The 21,829-nt window shown below is 44.7% G+C and overlaps 1 protein-coding gene across 1 annotated transcript in view; it reads left to right on the top strand.

The window, feature by feature from the left end:
- LOC139276996 (cadherin-22-like) overlaps positions 1 to 21,829 on the top strand; it is a 750,218-nt gene that overhangs the window by 253,891 nt on the left and 474,498 nt on the right. Inside the window, exon 3 of the mRNA XM_070894995.1 lies at positions 10,752 to 10,871. Coding sequence (XP_070751096.1) covers positions 10,752 to 10,871 — 120 coding nt within the window. The remainder of the gene's footprint in view (positions 1 to 10,751; positions 10,872 to 21,829) is intronic.

Below are 21,829 nucleotides of genomic sequence, written 5' to 3'. Positions count from 1 at the left end.
TGCGAATCGGACGGGTTAGTTTTCGGGCTGTAGCCAACTGCCTGAGGCCGATGTGTCGGTGCTCGCTTGGGTCTGGAATGCTATAAAAAGCAGCTATTGAGTCCCGTTGTGGACTGATCAGCTACAATCTATTTATCCAGTGGGCAGATCTAACCATCATATTTGGGCTCACTCAGGTACAAGCACAGTGTGTGATTCATTAATTCCAATTGCTCTCAGGCAAGGGAGAAAGACTACTTGAGGTTCAATCCCGTTCTAGTTCATCAAAATTCCTCAAGCAGAGGTTGCTGTTTTCACTTGTGAAGCCAGCTACCAGTGCAGACTACATAGATCTGTTTGCTTGAAGGGGTTCTGCCTTGGCCCCTGAGAAGCATGTTAGAATTTCTCTTGCGGCGACATAAAATTCTTGCAACACCATAACATGTTTCACTGCAAATTTCACCATCTGGTCACATGATTTGTACAATCCGAATATATCCGAATAAACACTCAAATCGGTGGCGTCATAACTAATCGCTTTTATTTCGCGACCCACGAGAGTATTCCATCAAAGTAACACAAGAGAATTGCTATAATGCTCGTACTCCCGTCAGAGCACCACCTAGTGTTCAGATACTGTGCAAGTACCATACATTTCAAATATCACTTTCAGCAAAAGGAACATTTTAATTCTGCAGTTGTAATGTCCATATTTTTACAGAGCCCTTAGTTACTTTAAAATGTGTTAGTTCTGGATCGCTCTTTGTCAAGCTGTATGTTGGAGGCCTGGCTGCACTAGCGGCCGCCATTGTCAGGACAACTGAAAAGTCGGACGACAGAAACAAGATGGTGGCCTTGGCGCTATCACGTGCCCTTTAAGGGCGGTCAGGGCGCCACAGCTTCTCGCACCAAGAAGCTGTGTTTGGCATCACCCCTCATCCACCTCGCGTCCCACAGGGCAATATCCTGGATGGATACAACGGATCGAAATGAACACCTTCCGTGCTGTAAATTTCTATGATTCATTTCTCGTGCTCATCGAGATGTCAATGCTGGGAGTGGAGTGTTGCTTTTCCACCTTTTACGCCAAGTACTCCCAAGTCAGGTATAGCACTCTCTTTACAAATACAGAGTAAAGCTCCCTCAACTCTACTACATTCTTTAATGCCAGTATAAGAACCTCTGACTGTACCTTTATAAAATTTTTATTGATATTGCACATTGCCTATGGTTTCTGTGAGTGCTGGTTAGTGTTAAATTATGAGCAATTTCATGCTGCAAATTTGCAGCCTCCAGGACTTAAGCCCTTACAGACTAGCAGAAAGCGAAAGCATTAGGAGAGTGGTTGAGCTTGCTGTGACAGTAACAGGCCCTTTTAAGTTGCTATATTTATCTATGTATATAATTGGAGGTTTCGCATCCAAGAGACCCCTGAAGTGTGTGGGAAAATTAACCATATTAGTGTCACACATTCAAAGGTGCCCCTTTGCCCAGTGCTAGTTGGAGTCGTCGGCCAGCACTAACGAGTTAGCGTGTGGACACATTGCCCTGAGCTATTTTGCCCCTGTGGCTCTGCTGGCAAAATATGGTTTGCGCCGCGCCCCGTGATTTGCGCACTGCCGCCGTGGACGGGCGCCGATGACGTCATCGGCATGCGCACCAACCCCTTTTCACCCCGTGACGACCCCTTTCTGCCCTCTGGGGGACATTGCCCGGCGGGACGCGAGGTCATCGTGGGGCGATGCCAATGACAGCTTTTCGGTGCGAGTAGCTGTGGTTCCCCAGCCACACTTAAAGGGGAGGTGGTAGCACAGCAGCCGCCATCTTTTTTCTGTCGGCTGACTTTTCAGTCGTCCCGACAATGGCAGCCGCGAGTGTGGCCAGGCTGCCAAAATGCAGCCCGGCGACCCTTCTTGGCCCGACCTAGCCCCCCACTGCTGGCCCAGTAGGCGGCACAAAAGTTGATGTACAGATCGCAGTGGCCTTCCCCTTTAAGAGAAGGGGAGAGATGTTATGACGCGGCGGCATGACGCGATGCGTCGGCGACGAGCTGACATCAACACCAATGCGCTGACGTCATCAGCGCGATGCTAATCTGTGGAGCGCGGCGCTGAGCGTCACGCACCACAGGCGTCACAAAGATGCCCGGTTCCCGTCCCCAACATTTTCTTTCTCTAAGGAGGCGAATTCCACACTCGTGGTCGCAGTGGCCGCCCCTGCGCGAAATTTTCCGCTAATTTGAATTATGCGCTGCAAACCCAGCGCAGGGCAATGTCGGCCCCAAAGTGTTCATCAAATTAGCATCTCATTGGCTCCGAAATCACTGTATGTTCCTTTAACTATGCTAAGTCGCTCAACTGTAGACAGGTGAGGAAAGCTATCGATCGTGAACCTTGGACTGCCAATCACAAAACGTCAGTCCGCACAAATCCACCCGATCAAATTGCAGAGAAACATTGAAAATGCGGGTCTTCCTGGCTGCTCCCAAAAACACACTCCCTCTCCATGTTTTTTCAGTGGCTCTTGGACATTCTTGCTGTGGTTTGGTTACCAAACCTATACTTGGTGTCAGCTATGGCTCAATGGGTAGCACATTTGCCGTTGAATCAGAAGGTTGTGGGTTTAATTCCCACTCCAGGAATTTGAGCACATAAATCTAGGCTGACACTGTAGTGCAGTGCTGAGGGAATGCACTTTTTGATGAGACCAAGGTCTGGTCTGCTCTCTCAGGTGGATGTAAAAGATCCCATGGCACTATTTCGAAGAAGAGCAGGTGAGTTATCCCCCATGTCCTTGCTAATATTTATCCCTCAATCAACATCACTAAAACAGATGATCTGGTCATTATCTTTGTGGGAGTTTTCTGTACTCCAATTGGCCTCCGCATTTCCTACATTGCAACAGTGACTACACTCCACAAGTACTTCATTGGCTGTAAAGTGCTTTGAGACATCCAGTGGTCGTGAAAGGCGCTATATAAATCCAAGTCTTTCAGTAGTCCAAATGTGTCCTTCTTGTCTTCACCCTCTGTTCTTCTGTCTGCATCCGGTTAGGTTGGTACTGGGGCTGGAGGGGAATGTGTTTGTGATGCTGGATGGCCAGATCCAGCCAGTTAGCAAGGCCTGCAGAACGGCCATGCAACATGATTCAATGCTGCACCAGTGGCTGCTTCAGCAAGACTGACAAATGCACTATTGGAAGTAAGGGTGAAGAAAATAAAATCTTTTATAAATCATCTAAATAACTGAGATAAGGGAAGGAGGAAGGGCTTGGGAAGAGGAGGAAATAATAAGTTAAGAAATGAGATACTTGCATCTGAAGCGAGCACTGCAAATCCACCCATTCCAAAAACTATTGAGAATAAACAAGATCATGATAAACATCCACAACCACACTCCGAGCCTCTGACTATCTGTGACTAATACCTCAGGAGCTCCACATGTACAGGTTGAACTTCCCTTATCCAGAACTCCCTTATCCAGAACCACCCCGCGTCGAAAACCACTCCCGGCCACCGGGTGGCGCAAGTGCAGAACTCCGAACAAATTGAAGTCCTTCCTTGCTGCCGACTCCCGCAATTGCTGGCCTGACCCCACAATTCACTGCCCCTCCCCTCCCCCCCCCCCCCAATGATCTCTCTGCCGCACTCCCAGCCCCAAGCCAGCCAGCCCCGATATCCCCTTGTCCAGTACCTGTACTATCTAATTTAATGTGACCACCCCTCGTCCGGAAAAATCCCTTATCCAGAAGAGGTCATGTCCCGATAAGGGAAGTTCAACCTGTATGATAAATCATTGTTTGCTTTGTCTACTCAATTTTCAGCCCCTTCAATAAGTCAATAACTTTGAGAGGGAATCATATCACTACTGATTTTAGTTAATTTAAAAAAAATCTACATTTATTTTTTGAAGTCAAATAGCACAGCACAGCAGGCGATTACGTGGGCTGATTTGTGATGGTCGGGACAATTCAGCACATGCTATTTGGTGGGCTATGGTCATTTGGCACGTCTCCAAGATTTAATTAGTTTGGAGGATGTGAAGAATCCTACCTGTGAGGGGATTGCACCCTCCTTGGGGCTTAGAGTTGATTGCTTTTAGCTTCTGGCTCTGTTTTGAATTGTTCTATATTCTTCCCTTCTTCAACTCTTAGTAACTTCAATATCCCTTTGTTTGTCCTTTTTCAATTACTGTTGATTTTTAAAAGTAATTTTGATTAACCAGTAGGGAGCCAATTACAGCATGGGAAACTGGCTTGGAGGAGCTATGAGTCTGCCAGATAACAGATTTAAATTAGTTTAAATTGAATTGAAATTATAAATTGCTAAAAGCACCCTGGGTGTATCCTCTGATTTTAATTTGTACCTTTGAAACTCTAGGATTAGGTAGTTCCTCTGCATGTCAGTGGCACAGTTTTACACTCCACTGCTTCTGCCTCTACAAATCGTTGCTGCAGACCATTATTGTTATGTAGGCAACACCTTGTAACCAGCATTCTACTGCCACCAGAGGGCGCATCTGTTGGAGTCCCAAGGGATCCCAGCATCCCTTGGGAGCATTGCATATAAGCAGGCCTCCCATGCTGTGCGAGCACTCTGGAGTCAGAATAAAGAGACTAAGGTCACACCTACTCAAGTCTACAGTACTCAGTCACATTGCTTTATTTGAGACATAACAACTGGCGACGAGGATGGGATACTGAACCATCACGCGAAAATGCAGAGAACTGTTGGTATCCTGGAGAAATTCTCAGAAGGTGATGGTTGGGAAGCCTTCATGGAGCGACTCGACTAATACTTCGTGGCCAACGAGCTGGAAGGGAATGAGAATGCTGCCAAACGAAGGGCGATCTTTCTCACCATCTGCGGGGCAACAACCTATGGTCTCATGAAGAATCTTCTTGCTCCGGTGAAACCAACAACTAAATTGTATGAAGAACTGTGTACGCTGGTAAATCTGAAGGAAAGTGTTCTGATGGCAAGGTATCGATTTTATATGTGTCAACGGTCTGAAGGCCAGGAAGTGACGAGCTTTGTCGCCGAACTAAGGCGCCTTGCAGGACAATGCAAATTCGGGGGATTCCTGTAGCAAATGCTAAGAGACTTTTTTGTGCTTGGCATTAGCCATGAGGTTATCCTTCGCAAACTATTGACGGTTGAAACACCGAACCTGAGCAAAGCCATAGCGATAGCCCAGGCATTTATGTCCACCAGCGATAACGCCAAACAAATTTTACGGCATAAAGATGCATCGGCAAGTACTGTACACAAAGTAACATCGTTTTCAGGCAGGAATGCATATGGCAGAACGTACACGCCTGCAGCTTCACAACCTCAGATGACTCAAAGGCCGCCATCAAGTCTGAATGCGAGGCAATTAACACCTTGTTGGCGCTGCGGAGGTGATCATCGAGCCCATCAATGCCGCTTCAAACACTATGCGTGCAAAGGCTGAGGAACAATGGGACACCTCCAGCGAATGTGCAGATGAGCTGCAAACCCTGCAAACCCTCCACATTGCAGAGGAAGATCAATCCATGGCAGATGAAACCGAACTAGAGACTCGAACCGAGGAGGCAGAAGTGTACGGGGTACACACCTTCACCATGAAATGTCCACCAATCATGTTAAAAGTTGAACTGAACGGAATTCCAGTATCCATGAAATTGGACACGGTTGCGAGTCAGTCTATCATGAGCAAAAAGGCCTTCCAGAGGCTGTGGTGCAACAAGTCACAAAGGCCCAAGCTGAGCCCTATTCATACCAAGCTGAGAACTTATACTAAAGAGCTGATCCCTGTAATTGTCAGTGCAGCAGTAAAAGTCTCCTATGATGGAGCGGTGCACAAACTACCACTATGGATTGTACCAGGAGATGGCCCCACACAGTTCGGCAGAAACTGGCTGGGAAAAATCCGATGGAGCTAGGGTGACATCCAAGTACTTTTGTCCATCGACGACATCTCATGTGCCCAGATTTTGAGCAAGTGCCCAGATTTTGAGCAAGTTCCCGTCATTGTTTGAGCCAGGCGTCGAAAATTTCTCTGGGGCGAAGGTGCAGATCCACTTGGTTCTTGGTACACGACCCATCCACCACAAGGCATGTGCGGTGCAATACATGATGCGAGAGAAAGTGGAGATCGAGCTGGACAGGCTGCAACGAGAGGGCTTCATCGCGCCGGTTGAGTTCAACAGGTGGGCCAGTCCGATTGTTCCGGTTCTCAAGGGCGATGGAATGATCAGAATTTGTGGGGACTATAAAGTAATGATTAACTGTTTTTCGCTGCAGGATCAGTACCCGCTACCCAAGGCAGACTACCTCTTTGCTGGCAGGAGGCAGAGAACTACACTGATGCTCTCAGTCGGCTACCATTGCCCACCACCGGGGTGGAAATGGCACAGCCTGCAGACTTGCTCTTGGTGATGGATGCATTTGAAAATGAAAAGTCACCCGTTACGGCCTGCCAGATTAGGACCTGGACCAGCCAGGATCCTTTACTCTCCCTTGTAAAAAAACTGTGTCCTCCATGGGAGCTGGTCCAGCATCCCAGCAGAGATGCATGAAGAGATCAAGCCATTCCAACGGCGCAAAGATGAAATGTCCATACAGGCGGACTGTCTTTTGTGGGGTAATCGCAACCTACACAGTACCCATCCAGGCATAGTAATGATGAAAGCGATAGCCAGATCCCATGTGTGGTGGCCCGGGATCAACTCAGATTTGGAATCTTGCGTGCGCCAATGCAACACTTGCTCTCAACTGATCAATGCACCCAGAGAGGCACCGCTAAGTTTGTGGTCATGGCCCTTCAAACCATAGTCTAGGATCCACATTGACTTTGCGGGCCCATTTCTAGGCAAAATATTTTTGGTTGTTGTGGATTCTTATTCAAAATGGATTGAGTGTGTAATAATGTCTGTAAGCATGTCCACTGCCATCATCGAAAACCCACGGCCATGTTTGCCATGCACGGCCTGCCTGCTGTCCTTGTCAGTGACAATGGGCCGTGCTTCACCAGCACTGAATTCAAGGAATTCATGACCCGCAATGGGATCAAGCATGTCACATAGGTGCCGTTCAAGCCCACATCTAATGGCCAGGCAGAACAGGCAGTTGAAACCATCAAGCAAATCTTGAAATGCGTGTCGGAAGGCTCCCTGCCAATCCGCCTGTCCCGAGTCTTGCTCAGCTACCGCACAAAACCCCACTCGCTCACCAGGATTCTCCCTGCTGCACTGCTCATGAAAAGGGCACTCAAAACTTTGAAACATAGAAATTAGGTGCAGGAGCAGGCCATTCTGACCTTCGAGCCTGCACTGCCATTCAGTAAGATCATGGCTGATTATTCAACCTCAGTACCCCTTTCCTGCTTTCTCTCCATGCCCCATGATCCTTTTGGCCGTAAGGGCCATATCTCACTCCCTTTTGAATATATCTAACGAACTGGCCTCAACAACTTTCTGTGGTAGAGATTCCACAGGTGATCACTCACTGAGTGAAGAAGTTTCTCCTCATCTCGGTCCTAAATGGCTTACCCCTTATTCTTAGACTGTGACCCCTAGTTCTGGAACTCCCCAGCAATGAGAACATTCTTCCTGCCTCTAACCCGCCCAATCCTGTCAGAATTTTATATGTTTCTTTGAGATCCCCTCTCATTTTTCTAAACTCCAGTGGATACAAGCCCAGTTGATCCAGTCTCCCCTCATATGTCAGTCCTGCCATCCCAGGAATCAATCTGGTGAACCTTCGCTGTACTCCCTCAATAGCAAGAATGTCCTTCCTCAGATTAGGAGACCAAAATTGAACACAATATTCCAGGTGTAGCCTCACCAAGGCTCTGTACAACTGCAGTAAGACCTCCCTGCTCCTATACTCAAATCCTCTAGCTATGAAGGCCAACATGTCATTTGCCTTTCTTCACTGCCTGCTGTACCTGCATGCCAAACTTCAATGACTGATGTACCATGGCGCAACACGGCTCTCTCTCGTCCACCCTGATCTCCATGACCATGTCGAGGGCAGGTGGCATCAACAAGGCATGTACCATGATCACACAAATTTGTCACGTGATATTGAAGTCAATGACCTGTATTTGTACTCAACTATGGACATGGTCCCAAATGGTTTGCTGGCACTGTCGTAGCTAAAGAAAGGAGTAGGGTGTTTGAGGTCCAACATGCAAATGGACTAACTTGCAGAAAGCATTTGGACCAAACTAGCTGCGATTCACAGACAGCCACGAGCAACCTGAAGAGGACACCACCAACTTCGACCCTCCGATACATACACAACCGACAACATGGTTGACCACAAAGCTGAACTCATCATCCCCAGCAGCCCAGCAAGGTCAGCTGCGCAGCAGCCCAGTGAAGGCCCAACCAACTCACCTGCACCGATCGACTAGGGAGCGGAAAGCCCCAGATCGTCTCACCCTGTAAATAAGTGTACCATTGACTTTGGCGGGGGGCGGGTGGGGAGTGCTGTTATGTATGCAACAGCTTTTAACCAGCATTTTACTGCAACCAGAGGGCGCATCTGTTGGAGACCCGAGGGATCCCAGCATCCCTTAGAAGCACAGCATATAAGCAGGCTTCCCATGCTGTGCCAGCACTCTGGAGTCAGAATAAAGAGACTAAGGTCACACTTACTCATGTCTGCAGTGTTCAATCATATTGTTTTGTTTGAGACATAACAGTTATCATCCGAGCTTTTGCACCTTGTACACTAAGCCATTACGTACAAATGTTAGGCATTTGCAATGTGCATTCAACCAAGCAAAGATTCCGAGATTGTCTGTTTGGTCACAAACGTAGCTTTCCCGGGATCGCGTTGTCCCTGTGAGACTTGCATCATGTTGTACCCTGTTATTATAACCACAGTATACTTAGGAAAAAAGGTCAGTTCCTCTGGCCATGTAAGGCAGCCAAAGAAAGCCAGAAGAAAAATTGAAACCCAGAGACCTTAAACTAAAGAGTGTGAGATAATAATGCACAAACATTTAATGTGTGTCTGAAACTCTGGTCTCTGCTATTTTAGCAGAGGCATTAGTCTATTTATTATGAATGTTTGAATAGTGAAGAGAGAAATGTTGACAGATGAATCACGATTTTCTATGCTAACCCACAGCATAAAATCAAAGCCAGACAGAATAAAAGGGTGTTAAAGATCAATTTGAGTTTTGAAATGGGCCCTCATGGCAGTGCTTCCTCTTTATATCAGATCGCTTGCAGTGCGTGACACAGGAAATGACACGCCAGCTGCCGTATGGTACGCAGGAAATGACACGCCAGCTGCCATGTGGTACGCAGGAAATTACATGCCAGCTGCCATGTAGTACGCAGGAAATTACACGTCAGCTGCCGTGTTGTACGCAGGAAATGACACGCCAGCTGCCATGTGGTACGCAGGAAATTACACGTCAGCTGCCGTGTGGTACGCAGGGAATAACACAGCCGATAAATTTTGGATAGAGGGCAACACAGAATCTGAATTATAGTCATTGGGCTCTGAAACCCTATTTTTTGGGTTCTCGCCACAGAAGTTTACCTCATTTAAATATTTTCCCTCAGTTGTCAAGAAATACTTTATCGAGTAATATCGCATGTCAGCGTCACAATAATCTGTTTACCATCATCTTATTTCACTTTATCATACACCTGTAATCAAATGAACATTTGCCAAACAATATTTCATGAAAGCAACTTGTCTCCAAAATGATTTGTGCCCCTTTCCATCAGACTTCTGCTCCTTCTGAAAAGAAATTCCAATAGAATTGCTTTGGCACTCCTACACCTCCCCACCGCCCTCTTCTCCCGCTTCCCCACTCTCCTCCCACCTCCTGACATTTTTTCGGGGGTGAAACTAGTGGGAGCTTCCCCCTCCCCCAGATACCCACTCAGTTCTGCACCTGCAGACTAGTTGGACGGGGCTTAATGTAGGCCCCACAATGTTATACTCTACAGGTGAGTATCCAGCCGAGCAGAGGGGAGACATAATTGAGCCTCCCCCCAAGCTCTCCACAATGGAGTGAAAAGATGGCCCTCTACAATCTCACCAGGGTCATAGGGCAGACTCTCTAGTAACACCAGTGTCCACACCTTTCATTTAAATAACCCCATTCCTGGGATATGGGATGGGGTCATGGTGAGGACATATATGTGGGTGGAAGTGTCGTCTTGCCACACTTCCAGTGGCGGAGTGGGACTTACAGAATTCTAGATTAAGGTTTGTCATCATAGGCAGTCCCTCGGAATCGAGGAAGACTTGCTTCCACTCTAAAAATGAGTTCTTAGGTAGCTGAACAGTCCAATGCGAGATCCACATAACCTGTCACAGATGGGGCAGACAGTAGTTCAGGGAAAGGGAGGGTGGGACTGGTTTGCCGCACGCTCTTTCCGCTGCCTGCGCTTGATTTCTGCATGTTCTCGGTGACGAGACTTGAGGTGCTCAGCGCCCTCCCCGATGCACATCTTCCACTTAGGGCGGTCTTTGGCCAGGGACTCCCAGGTGTCGGTGGGGATGTTGCATTTTATCAAGGAGGCTTTGAGGGTGTCCTTGAAACGTTTGCCGTGAAGGAGTTCCAAGTTTATTAATGTATACATTGTTCAGCATTGAGAACTTCGCAAACAATCTCTTCGGAAGCAAATTATTTCATCTTACTCCTCCTAAATCTGAACAATTCAGTCACTAGTGTTTTTCTGTTTAAAGTTCTAAAAATAACTTGCATGATGCTGGGCCAGAAAGGAATTCACCCATGTTATGCCTTTTTCTGCAGGGACCTCGGTGATGCAGGTGACTGCTTCAGACGCAGATGATCCGACGTATGGGAGCAGCGCAAGGTTGTTATACACTCTGGTGGAGGAACAGGACCAGTTCACAGTGGACCTGAAGACTGGTAGGTAGGAGCCGAACTTTGTCCTGAATACAGTTCTCATTACCAGAAAGAACATCAGTCTATGCGTCAGCCAGACATCAGCAGGACCATCCATGTTCACCCCATGAGGGAGCGTTTTCCGCACTCTGAAACTTCTATCACCATGATCGTTAGAAAAAAGCAAAACACTAAAGGCATATTTTAGCCTCCAGGCCTCAAATTTGTCATAATATTTACATAACTCCATGTTGTGTAGAACTCTCTTTACACAATGTTTGCAGTGCACCTTCTTCAACATTGCGTCCATTTGATCAATTCCCATCTTCTCCTCCTCTACTTCATGTCGTCTCAATGTATTTACCTTTTTTTTCTCTTACAATCCTTTATTTTTTATCCTCACTCCCCCATCTCTCTTTTTGCATCTTCATCTCTGGTACTCATGTGCCCATATTCTCCATTTCTATTTTTCCCCCTCACTCCCTTCTCTCTGTCTTCCTTCTCTTGCTCTCTCTTTCTCTTCCTCCTTTCAATCTCCCTTCCTCTTGTCTCCTTTGCTCTCCCTTTCTCTTCTATCCATTGTCCTTCCTTTCTTCTTTGCCCTTGCTCTCCCTTCCTCTCCTCTTTCCATCATTTCTCTTTCCTTTCTTCTTTCCATTGTTCTCTCTTCTGCTCTTTCCATCGTTCTCCCTTCTGCTCTTCTTTCCTTCATTTTCCCTTCCTCTTCTTTCCTTTGTTATTCCTTCCTCTCTTTTTCATGCTCTTCCTTCCTAATGGCTGAAAGAATACGGGAATAATACAGGCAGCAGAATAGTCTCTTTCTATGAAAGAATTGATAAACTGATTTATTTTAATATATCACATTAAAGGAGCGCATGACCTCATTAGTCTATAATCGACAACAGAAATCAATCAAAATTATTGATTTTTGGCACCAGATTTAAATGCTGCTCCTAACTGATGCTGGGTATGCCCTACTTTAGTTCAACTGAGCGGCCATTTTATTTATTGAATTTCGGGGATTATTTACCTTGTGCTAAGGTGTGCTGAAATCAAAACACATTTATATAGAATAGAGGAAGAAACATCACCAGTGCTGTTCAGGAATAATGGATGTAAATAGCATTTTAATGTTTTGATTTGATCTTTATTGTACAAGTTCATAAACAGTTTTTAATTACACTGTTTACACTTATTCGTTCATTGCAATGCTAATAGGTTTTAACCACTGTACCTAAAATCGCTGTTCAGTTGTACAGATCTTCTTCACATCACTAAGATATGAACTAAAGCCCATAGTTGTAATGGTTGTTATAAAAAAGATACCCACTGGGCGTTTTTTTAAATATAGCCGACTTGCCTGGTGTCGGTCACAAGGATTGGATATCACTCATTCTGATTTGAAAATGTCAACTATTATGCTGCATATCATTTATAAATATGAACACACCTCTGAATATTTCAGTGCATCTGTGTTGCTGTTCCTTTTCCCGAATGTGGACCAGTGATCCAATATATGACATTTGTACCATTGTTCGAAGCTAAAATGGCCGTCTAATTACAAGGCTTCCTCCAACTATTAACTGCTGAAGCAGTATCATGGCTCAACACTGGTGCACAAGACAGATAAGGAGATCGACTTCTTATCTCGGCCTCAGACTACACTTGGCTTCAGATGTCCACTAGCTGTCAGCCTAGCCGGATGCAATCTTGGCAACAAGGAGCCAGGCTAAGTGAAGGAGATAAAATTGGCCTGGGGTGGAGTTCTATCTCAGGGGGCACTTCAACATTGGATTGCTGGCTGGCAATTGCGACATGGAGACTCCAGAAAAAAACATTAAGGTCCAAAGCAACAGAATTTGTAATGTTGTATTTGTCTGAACCTGTTGTCTATCTGCTACATTTTGTAAGCTGAGGCCCAGACATATTTTTAGCCACCTAGGCCCCATTCTCTGGAATTCCCTCCCTAAACCTCTCCACTTCTCATCCCTCAACAACAACAACAACTTGCATTTAATTGGCACTTTTTATATAGAAAAAGTCCCAATCTTTAGGACCGGCATAAAACAAGTCTCTTTGACCAAACTTTTGATCACCCCTAATAGCTCCTTCTTTGGCTTAGTGTTTATTGTTTTTTGAAGGGGCATTTTTCTACATTAAAGGCGCTATATAAATGCAAGTTGTTCTTGCTAAAATGTCCGCAGATTAAGGCTGATAAATAGATGAGTGCACATCAGCCTGTACTGAAGTAAAGGTGCTCTTTAGTGTGATTTCTGGCCCTCGGTCTATAGAAGAATGAAATCTGTACGATTTTGATCGTATCAGGTGTGGCTCTGTGGGATTGCACAGTTAACACAACATGCAGAGATGAATATTTCAATAACAAATGGCAGTCAAAAGCAATTAAAAAATAAAAGGAACAACTTGCTGTATATAGTGCTTTTCACAATCTCAGAACAGCCCAAAGTGCATTACAGCCAATGAAGTACTTTTCAAGTGTAGCCACTGTCGTAATGTAGGAACCACGGCAGCCAATCTGTGCGCAGCATGCTCCTACAAACAGTAATGTAATAATTAGCCGATAATCTGTGAGATAAATAGTGCCCAGGACAAAATGACCTATAAGTGGGAGAAAACATTTATATGGAGATGTTCCAGAAATCCAAAAATTAATCATGAAATAAATGATCCAAATTAGCACCTACTGCAGTAAGTATTCTTCTGTGAGGTGTGAAATTTGTGGTTTCATCACAATAATGTGCTAAACTGCACTAACCACCATTTATTCCTGATAATTAAGAGTTTTATCTCGCACCAAAAGAAAATAAATCATTAAATTATTTAAACTAAGCAACGTGAAAGAAAGAAAGACTTGCATTAATATAGCATCATTCACCTCAGGGTGTCCCGTAGTGCTTTACAGCCAAGGAAGTGTAGTCACTGGTGTAATTAGGAAACACAGCAGCCAATTTGCACACAGCAAGATCCCACAGCAATGAGATAAAGATCAGATGTTGGTTGAGGAATAAATATTGGCCAGCACAAAAAAACAACACAGCAAAGTAGAAATCTGGTGCTTAAAAAAGGATGGTTAGAATTAAGCAACTTTGAATTAGGAGAGGTAGACAGCAGATCTTCCAGAGAGAATTTTTCTTGCTCTAATTTGCTTTCATTACAACAATGACTACACTCCAAAAGTACTTCATTGGCTGCAAAGCGCTTTGAGACATCCAGTGATCATGAAAGGTGCTATATAAATCCTTCTTAATGGGATCCAGTTCGACAGATACCTGCAGTTCATTGGCACCTCACTCAAGTGTCCATGCTTTATGTATGAGCCTTGGTGGTGCATGACAAACTGGTATTCGGTAATGGGGCATGAGAGAACAGATTTGACACTAAACCTGTTATGGTCCAGTGTTCAAGCATGCACACTTTGCAACAGCGGTTAATGGATAAACATCAGGAGCAGGAACCTTGGATAATTTCCCTTGCCCCATCTTGGCCCCGGGATGCCAATTGTATTGCTTTCTCCCAGCCACCATTGCTGACTCAGATTAGCTACATTTGTCCATACATGGGGCTCAATTTTGGCCAGGAGTTGCTCCATTTTTTTGGAGTAACTTGGTTTTTCTGGCATAACTTAAAAATCCCCATTATTCCCAATCAATTTGCTCCAGTGTAACTGAGTTAGTTATCATTATTTTAGGTTTTTTTCTCAAAAGGGGGCGTTACCAGCCACCTCCGCCAGTTCTGCCCATTTAGGAAACTTTGGCCAGCTAATAGTTACTCCAAATCTACTTAGGCCAGCGTATGTGGCCACTTCAGAAAACCCTTGAGGAGAGTTAAAGAAATCGGCGCAGGTAGGTACATTGGAGGCCAACCGGCCTGGGTTAAGGGCAGGAAGCAGAGAGGACCTGCCTGCACCTAAACCACCAAGCCTTACACACCACCAAACCTTGCAAACAAAAAGTAATAAGAATTCAATAAGAAATAAAAAATTGAAGTAAGTCCTACATTCATCTTCAAACTCTGCACGGGAAGGCAACGGGCCAGCCGGTGTGGGAGGCCACTCAGCCTGGACTAGGGATGGGGAGGCAGGAGAACTGATAGAAATCATCCAGGCAGGAGCACTATCAGTTCTCCTACCCGCCTTCCCCGAGCCCTGACCGAGTAGCCTCCCGGTGCGATCGATCTCTTAGAAATCGCACCGGAAGGCCACTCAGCGTGGACTAGGGGAAGAAGCGATTCCAATGGCCGGCATCGGGTCCCACAGAGCGGCTGCAGCAAGCACACGGAGAGGCTGGGGGCAAGGAGCTACTGTGCATGCACGGACACTCCACTGCGCATGGGCAGATGTCCCGACACAGTTTTCGGCACAGAACGCTGGCTCCACCCCTGACTCGACTGGCCATGCTGCGTAACTACAGGGAAGAGGCCGGACAGCGGCCAAAGTGGGGAGGAAATTTTTCGACGCACTTCGGAACGGAGAAAAGCAGAGCAAGTGCGCCGAAAAACGGGCTGGGCCAAAACTGAGGCCTAGATATGGAACCTGGGTAGTTTCAGTCTCAGTGCCATGCTGATTGGTGCATTTACCACTGAGCCATAATGGGGCAATTGTTGTGACTACAATTTTTTTTGTATCATTTCTTAGTTTGAGGTCATGACAAGGTCAAGGCTGTCAGTACCCCAATGTGTATGGTATGTTCGGGTGCTGATTGGCCTCTGCCTAGTTTCTGATCGCAGCTATGTCCTTTGTGGGAAGTCACGAATGCTTCCCAGAGGTCAAGAAAAAAATCGAAGATCAGCCCTCTCTGAGCAGCACTTAGGCACTTCCTAAAGGTTTAGTCAAGAGGCAGCATTGGTGGAGGCCTGGGACTGAGATCTTACCTGCATCTGAGCCAGGAAATGGCACATCCATGAACAGGAAGTCAACATTTGCTTCAGAGCAATCATTGCAAAGGTTGTCAATATTTTGTTTCTTCGTTTGCACACTGCTACTGACTGGCATTTATTTTATACCAGAGTTGTATAATACTTTAGCCACTAGGTACATGTGGCTAATTGATAATCCAGATGTGGCTAATTGCATTTCTGATAAAAAATTGAGCAATAGACACTGTCATTAAGCATGTGATCATAGGTTCATAGGACCAGGAGTAGGCCATTGAGCCCCTCGAGCCTGTGCCGCCAATCAATGAGATCATGGCTAACCTGTGACATAACTCCATATATCCACCTTTGCCCCATATCCATTATTACCTTTGTTAACATAAATCTATCAATCTCGGAATTAAAATTAACAATTGACCTCACAGCAATTGATATTTTCAGATGGGAGTTCCAAACTTCTACCACCGTTTGTGTGCACAAGTATTTTCTAACTTCACTCCTGAAAGACCTAGCTCTAATATTTAGGGTATGTTCCCGAGTCCTCGATTCCCCAACCAGCGGAAATAATTTCACTCTATCTACACTATCAGTTTCCCTCAATCCCATCAATGTTTTTGATTATTTTTTGTACCTGTGCATTACATTTTAATGATCTATATAGCTGGACCCCTAAGTATCTTTTGACCACCACTGTTTTTATCTTTTTCATCATTTAGAAAGTACCCTCTTCTATCCTTTTTAGGTCCAACATGGATGAGTTCACACTTGCCTGTATTGAAATCCATTTGCCACAGTTTTGCTCATTCACTTAATCTTTTAATATCTCTTTTTATGCTTTCATCTACATACTCATATTTGCATGGCATATACATGTTAACTTTAACTTTGAACTTTGTGTGCATTACTTCCTAGGTTACTGAATGGTGCTGGAAGTTTGCTAAGTAATTTTCTACTAAAATTAGTGCATGTGACTGAAACAGTGTTACGCAGCCACATCTGCGGCTCGTCGGCATTCCTTATTGAGCAACGCTATTCCATTCCAACCCTAAAATTATTGTCCCGGATTTTGCAGTAAAAATAATGTTGAGGCTATTAGCACTTACCATTATTAAAGTGTAAATCGACAGCAACTTCCTATGACTGCAGATGCGCAGTTAAACATGGAATCAGGAAGTTGCTGTTCGAGTTGCACTGCTCATCCAGAAGCTTCGCTTTATATGTATCACACTGAGAGACTTGGCATTCAAATACATGGAATAGCGTGAAGTTGGAGTATTGACGTGATAGATACCCACTAAACACACCAGAAAAAGTTAGGGCTTGTCCATTCAAATCGAAGTGAACTTTTAATGACGTGGTAAGTCTTAATCATTGCCAAACAACCTCTCTGGCACTGAAAATTTATTTTTACAAGTGTCGAGTCTCATTCCTTAAGAGTTGAATTATTGTTGGAGATTTCTTTTTGTTTCTTTTATCTCTTTCTTAATCCCATCTTTCTTTCTCTTTATTTTGCTTTCTATACACGATTTTATATTGAATGCAATATTCCAACTGACACTTCCTGCTTCAGACTCTGTGTGTTTCAATAAGGATTGTACAATCTGATTGGTTAAGGAGATACACAGTTGCTTTTCCTGTTCACGCGGGTCTCGGGTGCCCTGTAGAAGGTGCTGCACTGTTTTGGATTTCTAATCACCAAGTTCCAGTGCAAAACCCAACAGAAAGTGTGTGGGAAAGTGTAAGTGTAATGAACAGCATGCTCCGTTGACCGCAAAATCCTGGCTAATGTGTTACTGTATGAATACGTTGGGTACGATGTAGGTTAAAGGCAGTATCAACCATTTTGGCACTCTTGGCTATATTCATCTTTATTGTTATATTGCATGTCTTTAAGGAATGCTATCATCCTGCTGGGGGAGGTGAACGATTTTAACATTCAACAATAGGTTTTTAAGACATGGCAGCTTAAGAACTTATAAGAAATGATCATTAGATACAACAAGCCTCTTTCTTTTTGATAAATGAACCTCACTGATCCATCTTCTCACGATGTTCTTCAATCCCCTCTCTCTCCGCAAACATGTCTAATTGTCCTTTCAATCCCATATACTGTTCACTTTACTAACTTCTTCCCCTGTAACTTATTTGACAAGTCTGGTACCCTTTGGGTAATAACATTTCCAGGCAACTCCCCTTTTTACTCCTAACTTCATTTTTAACTTGATCCAGGTACATTTGTCCCCGTCCCCCCCAAGTTTAAAAATAAGACACTTGGTATATGAAAGTGGTATTGGTACCTGTATTCCTTTATAATATTCAGGACCGCTTAATATCCGCAAAAACTAAATACCAATGGTACAATTATTGAACCGGGTTACTTGTATTCTTATGTATTTTCTGAGTTTTTAAAAATACATTATAAGGAAACAAAAGGTACTATTTACTTCATCCAGTTGATCATCTCTGGGTTTATAATGTGTTAAAGGTTTGGCAAGTTGGAGCTGCCGGAAAGGGTACTTTGCTGTTCGACCTGATTTTCTGTTTATTACTGTCATCTACATCTACGGCAAATCTAACGACAGCAACCAGAAATCCTAATTAAACGACATAAATCAAAGCAAATAGAGAGCCAGAGGGTGAGAGAGGACAGAGGACCTAATTGCTTTAACAAGATGTGAACAGCTGCTTGAACTGCGCAATATAGTCGACCTGCTCAATACGGTTTAAGCAGCTTCTTTATAATTGACGCCTGTGGCATTGACAAATGGTTAGTGCCATTTTCCCGATATAGGTGACTGTCTAGAATGAGCAGGAGCGGTATAAGTGGTGGGGACTGTCCTTTAATCTTTCACCATAGCCAACAAGTTTGTCAATTCTGGCACAATCTTTAAAAACTTAATTATTGGGACAGTATCTTTTCTAACCTCCGATCTTCTCTGTGATGTTCAAATGGAAGATTCTAATGAAGATTGTACTGTTCAAATTTACACACATCAGCTTGGCACTTGCTGGCTACTACTACCTTGGTCCCTACAGAACAGCTGATTGATATTGGACTTTCTGGTTTGAAAATTATAAAAATTCAGAGGATCAGAAGTTGTAACAACCCCAATCAATTCTTTTGACATACAGTTGTAAACTGAAGGCTTCCTACCTGTTAAATGTGCACTTGCTAGCGCCATCTGTTATAAAGGGAGCTTTCACAGTGGTGGTCGGGTTCACGAAAGTAGACTCATACTCTTGCAATGCTGACTTCTCTTCTTCATCTTGTTTTCTGACTGTGTGATTGGCAGGAACCCTGGTGCAAACACTGAGGACTATCTGCATGAACATGTAAACCATGACTACCTTACATTGACCTCTATTGCAAAAACCTGAGCACCTTCCTACCCAAGTGGATTCCATAGCTCCTGCTTATGAGTTGGCAATAATTATACCACAGTTTCTATGGGGAGTTGTAGGTTTAATTAAGTACTAAATCGGGGCCATGATGCGAATGCACAGCTCAATTACCACTGCTGATAGTTTTAGTCCGTTAGTGACCACTGTTCCTCTTGTAATGTAGAAAATTGTAATGTTATTATGTGCCAAAAATTTGGATTGTGGCAGCAGTGATTTGCTACAATGTTAAATGACCTTTATCATCTGAAGTTTATCATTTTCAAACCAGAACTTCCAGTATCTATCACCTGCTTGTAGGGCCAAGATCGCAGTAGAAGTCAGTCTTGTAAAGGCAGGCTATTGTCCAGCTATAAACATTTCTTCCTCCTCCAAAAAGTGCCTTACCTGAAAGGGCAGTGGAACCAGTAATTTTCAACAGAAAATTGGATAAATTATTGAAGAGGAAAAAAAATCACAGGGCTATAAGGAAAAAGCAAGAGAGTGGGACTAATTGGATCGCTCTTTTTCAAAGAGCCAGCATAGGCTCCATGGGCTTAGCCTCCTTCTGTGTTGTAAGATTCTGTGATAATAGGTGAATCTGCCTCTCTAAGTTTGAAGTGTAATGTATGTATTCTCCGTGTATCTGGGAATTACATGTGGCACTATTAGCATTTGAATATCGACACATTCATGTGGTAGTCCTCTGTCTGCTATTTTAATGCTGCCCATGAAAGAAATGTGTATTAAAATTACAAATATATTAAACATTCGTCCACTAATACAACCAACAGTTATTTCTAGGCTTGTAAGCCTAATAATTGGCAATTGATTATATCTGTATTACTGAGTAACTTGTACTGAAGTTGAGCCAAACGTTTGAAAAAAAACAATAGAATACTCACTTGAAGCTGAAATTGCCCCTTTTTATAGCCCAGTTAGTGCCTCCGGAGAGCGCTATTGCGCCCTGGCGAGGGGCCCCGGGAAATTGTTCCGGCAGTTTGGGGGGGACACTGCCCAGGCCAGTGCGCACTGACCCCTGACCGCCCCACGCCAATCCCTTTCCGCCACGCAGGGGAAATTGCCCCGTGGTCCGCGTGGCTGGTGCGGGTTGGCCGTGAAGTTGGCAGACATCCGCCACTGTGACTCACCTTAAAGGGAAGGCCTTTAGCGTCCGGCCACCATTGTTATTTGTTGGCTGACTCTTGCGTCGGTCTGACAAGGGCGGCCCTCGCGCCGGCCGGACAACGATCGTACAGCCAGGCACTCCGCTTTGTGGCCCGGTCGGGCAGGTCCCTGGTGGTCCGGTGGCCGCCACTAAAAGGCCTGCAGAGTGCGCAGTGCCCCTCCCTTTTTATTGAAGGGGCGGGGAGTTGTAGTGCATCAGTGCTACGCGGAGCATCGGTGTAGAACTGGCCTCCTTCGCGCGGTGCTGGATGCAGTGCTGTGCTGTGCTGCCGCCCCGGGAGCGTCCCTCCAAGGAAGAGAGCACTGGAGACAGCGCTCCGCTTCCTTTCAGGGGCGTACGGCCCAATTCTGCATCGGTGCGGGACTTGCGGGCTGGATGCAGAAAGTCCCGGCCCCGGAAGGTTACAATCCCCAATCAGGCCAGAGGGAGGACAAGGGAGATTTTACACTTCAGATTGAACATCACAGGCTCAGGAGGTGCACTTTTCCCTGGAGGATACTGGAAATGCCAAAGTGGACAATCTCCTCTTTAATTTCCAAACTTTCAGCATTGTTAATCTAAATGGGATTGAAAGCGTAGAGTGCTGAGTTATGACTTTAATCAATATGTAGTTCACCTCTAACATGTAGCTGGTGTAGTGCCAATTTGCAATGAGCCTTTATGACCTTGTCACACCTCAACATTTGTTAGCATTTCTTGTGTTTAATTAAGTAAGGAAGGGGTTATTTATGGTGTGCTGCAGAGCAGGAATGATGCATGCCTTGTTTGCACAATCCAACCAGCTAAAGGCCTCCCCTTTGAGGTGAGTCACGGTGGCGGATGGTATTGTATGAATTTATTTTCAACATTCCTGTAGCTTTCGTTTTTTTTGCTAGTGCGAGTGCCACTTTTCACCAAATTTGGTTTAGGAGAAGTATTTTAGCTGTTCTCACACAACTATTTGCCTGATCCGTGAATCGTTGCACAGATGTCATGAAATTAGGAGCACATTAAAGTGAAATTTCTATATTATAAGGAATGGAGGGGCTTTCTATCACACTGATTCAGGTGCAAGTAACACATGGCCTAAATTTTCTGGAGTGGGATATCTTGTGGCATGGCCCATTAGTTAGATCTGCCCCTGCACCCTTCAGCTCCAAAATATTTTTCCCACGAAGTTGCAGGACGTGCGAGCTGATAACGGCACGGCGAGGGTAACGGGGCATCTTGGACCTTGATGAACGATGGAACCAACAGTCTGTCTTCTTAACCAATGAAAGTTAGGGATTGAGAAAAAACAGAGGAAGGACTGAGAAGGAGAATGAATTAGAACGGGTGAATTCAATGCCAAATCAGGTACAGAAAAAGAAATAAAGGGAGGGAAAGAAAGATTAGTAAGAAACAAAATTACAATTGAGGTTTTTAAAATCTCGAACAACAATTCACTACCTGAAGGAATGTGACTCTACACTTTTAATTGTTCACTTTCTGGGCCAGAGTGGTTGATTGACAGTCATTAACAATTATCATGTCATTAAAAAGG

The sequence above is a fragment of the Pristiophorus japonicus genome, chromosome 12 (assembly GCF_044704955.1).
Source record: "Pristiophorus japonicus isolate sPriJap1 chromosome 12, sPriJap1.hap1, whole genome shotgun sequence".
NCBI classification, from domain to species: domain Eukaryota; kingdom Metazoa; phylum Chordata; class Chondrichthyes; family Pristiophoridae; genus Pristiophorus; species Pristiophorus japonicus.
Note: the sequence above shows the minus strand (reverse complement) of the source record. Positions and strands in the feature narration are given on the sequence as shown.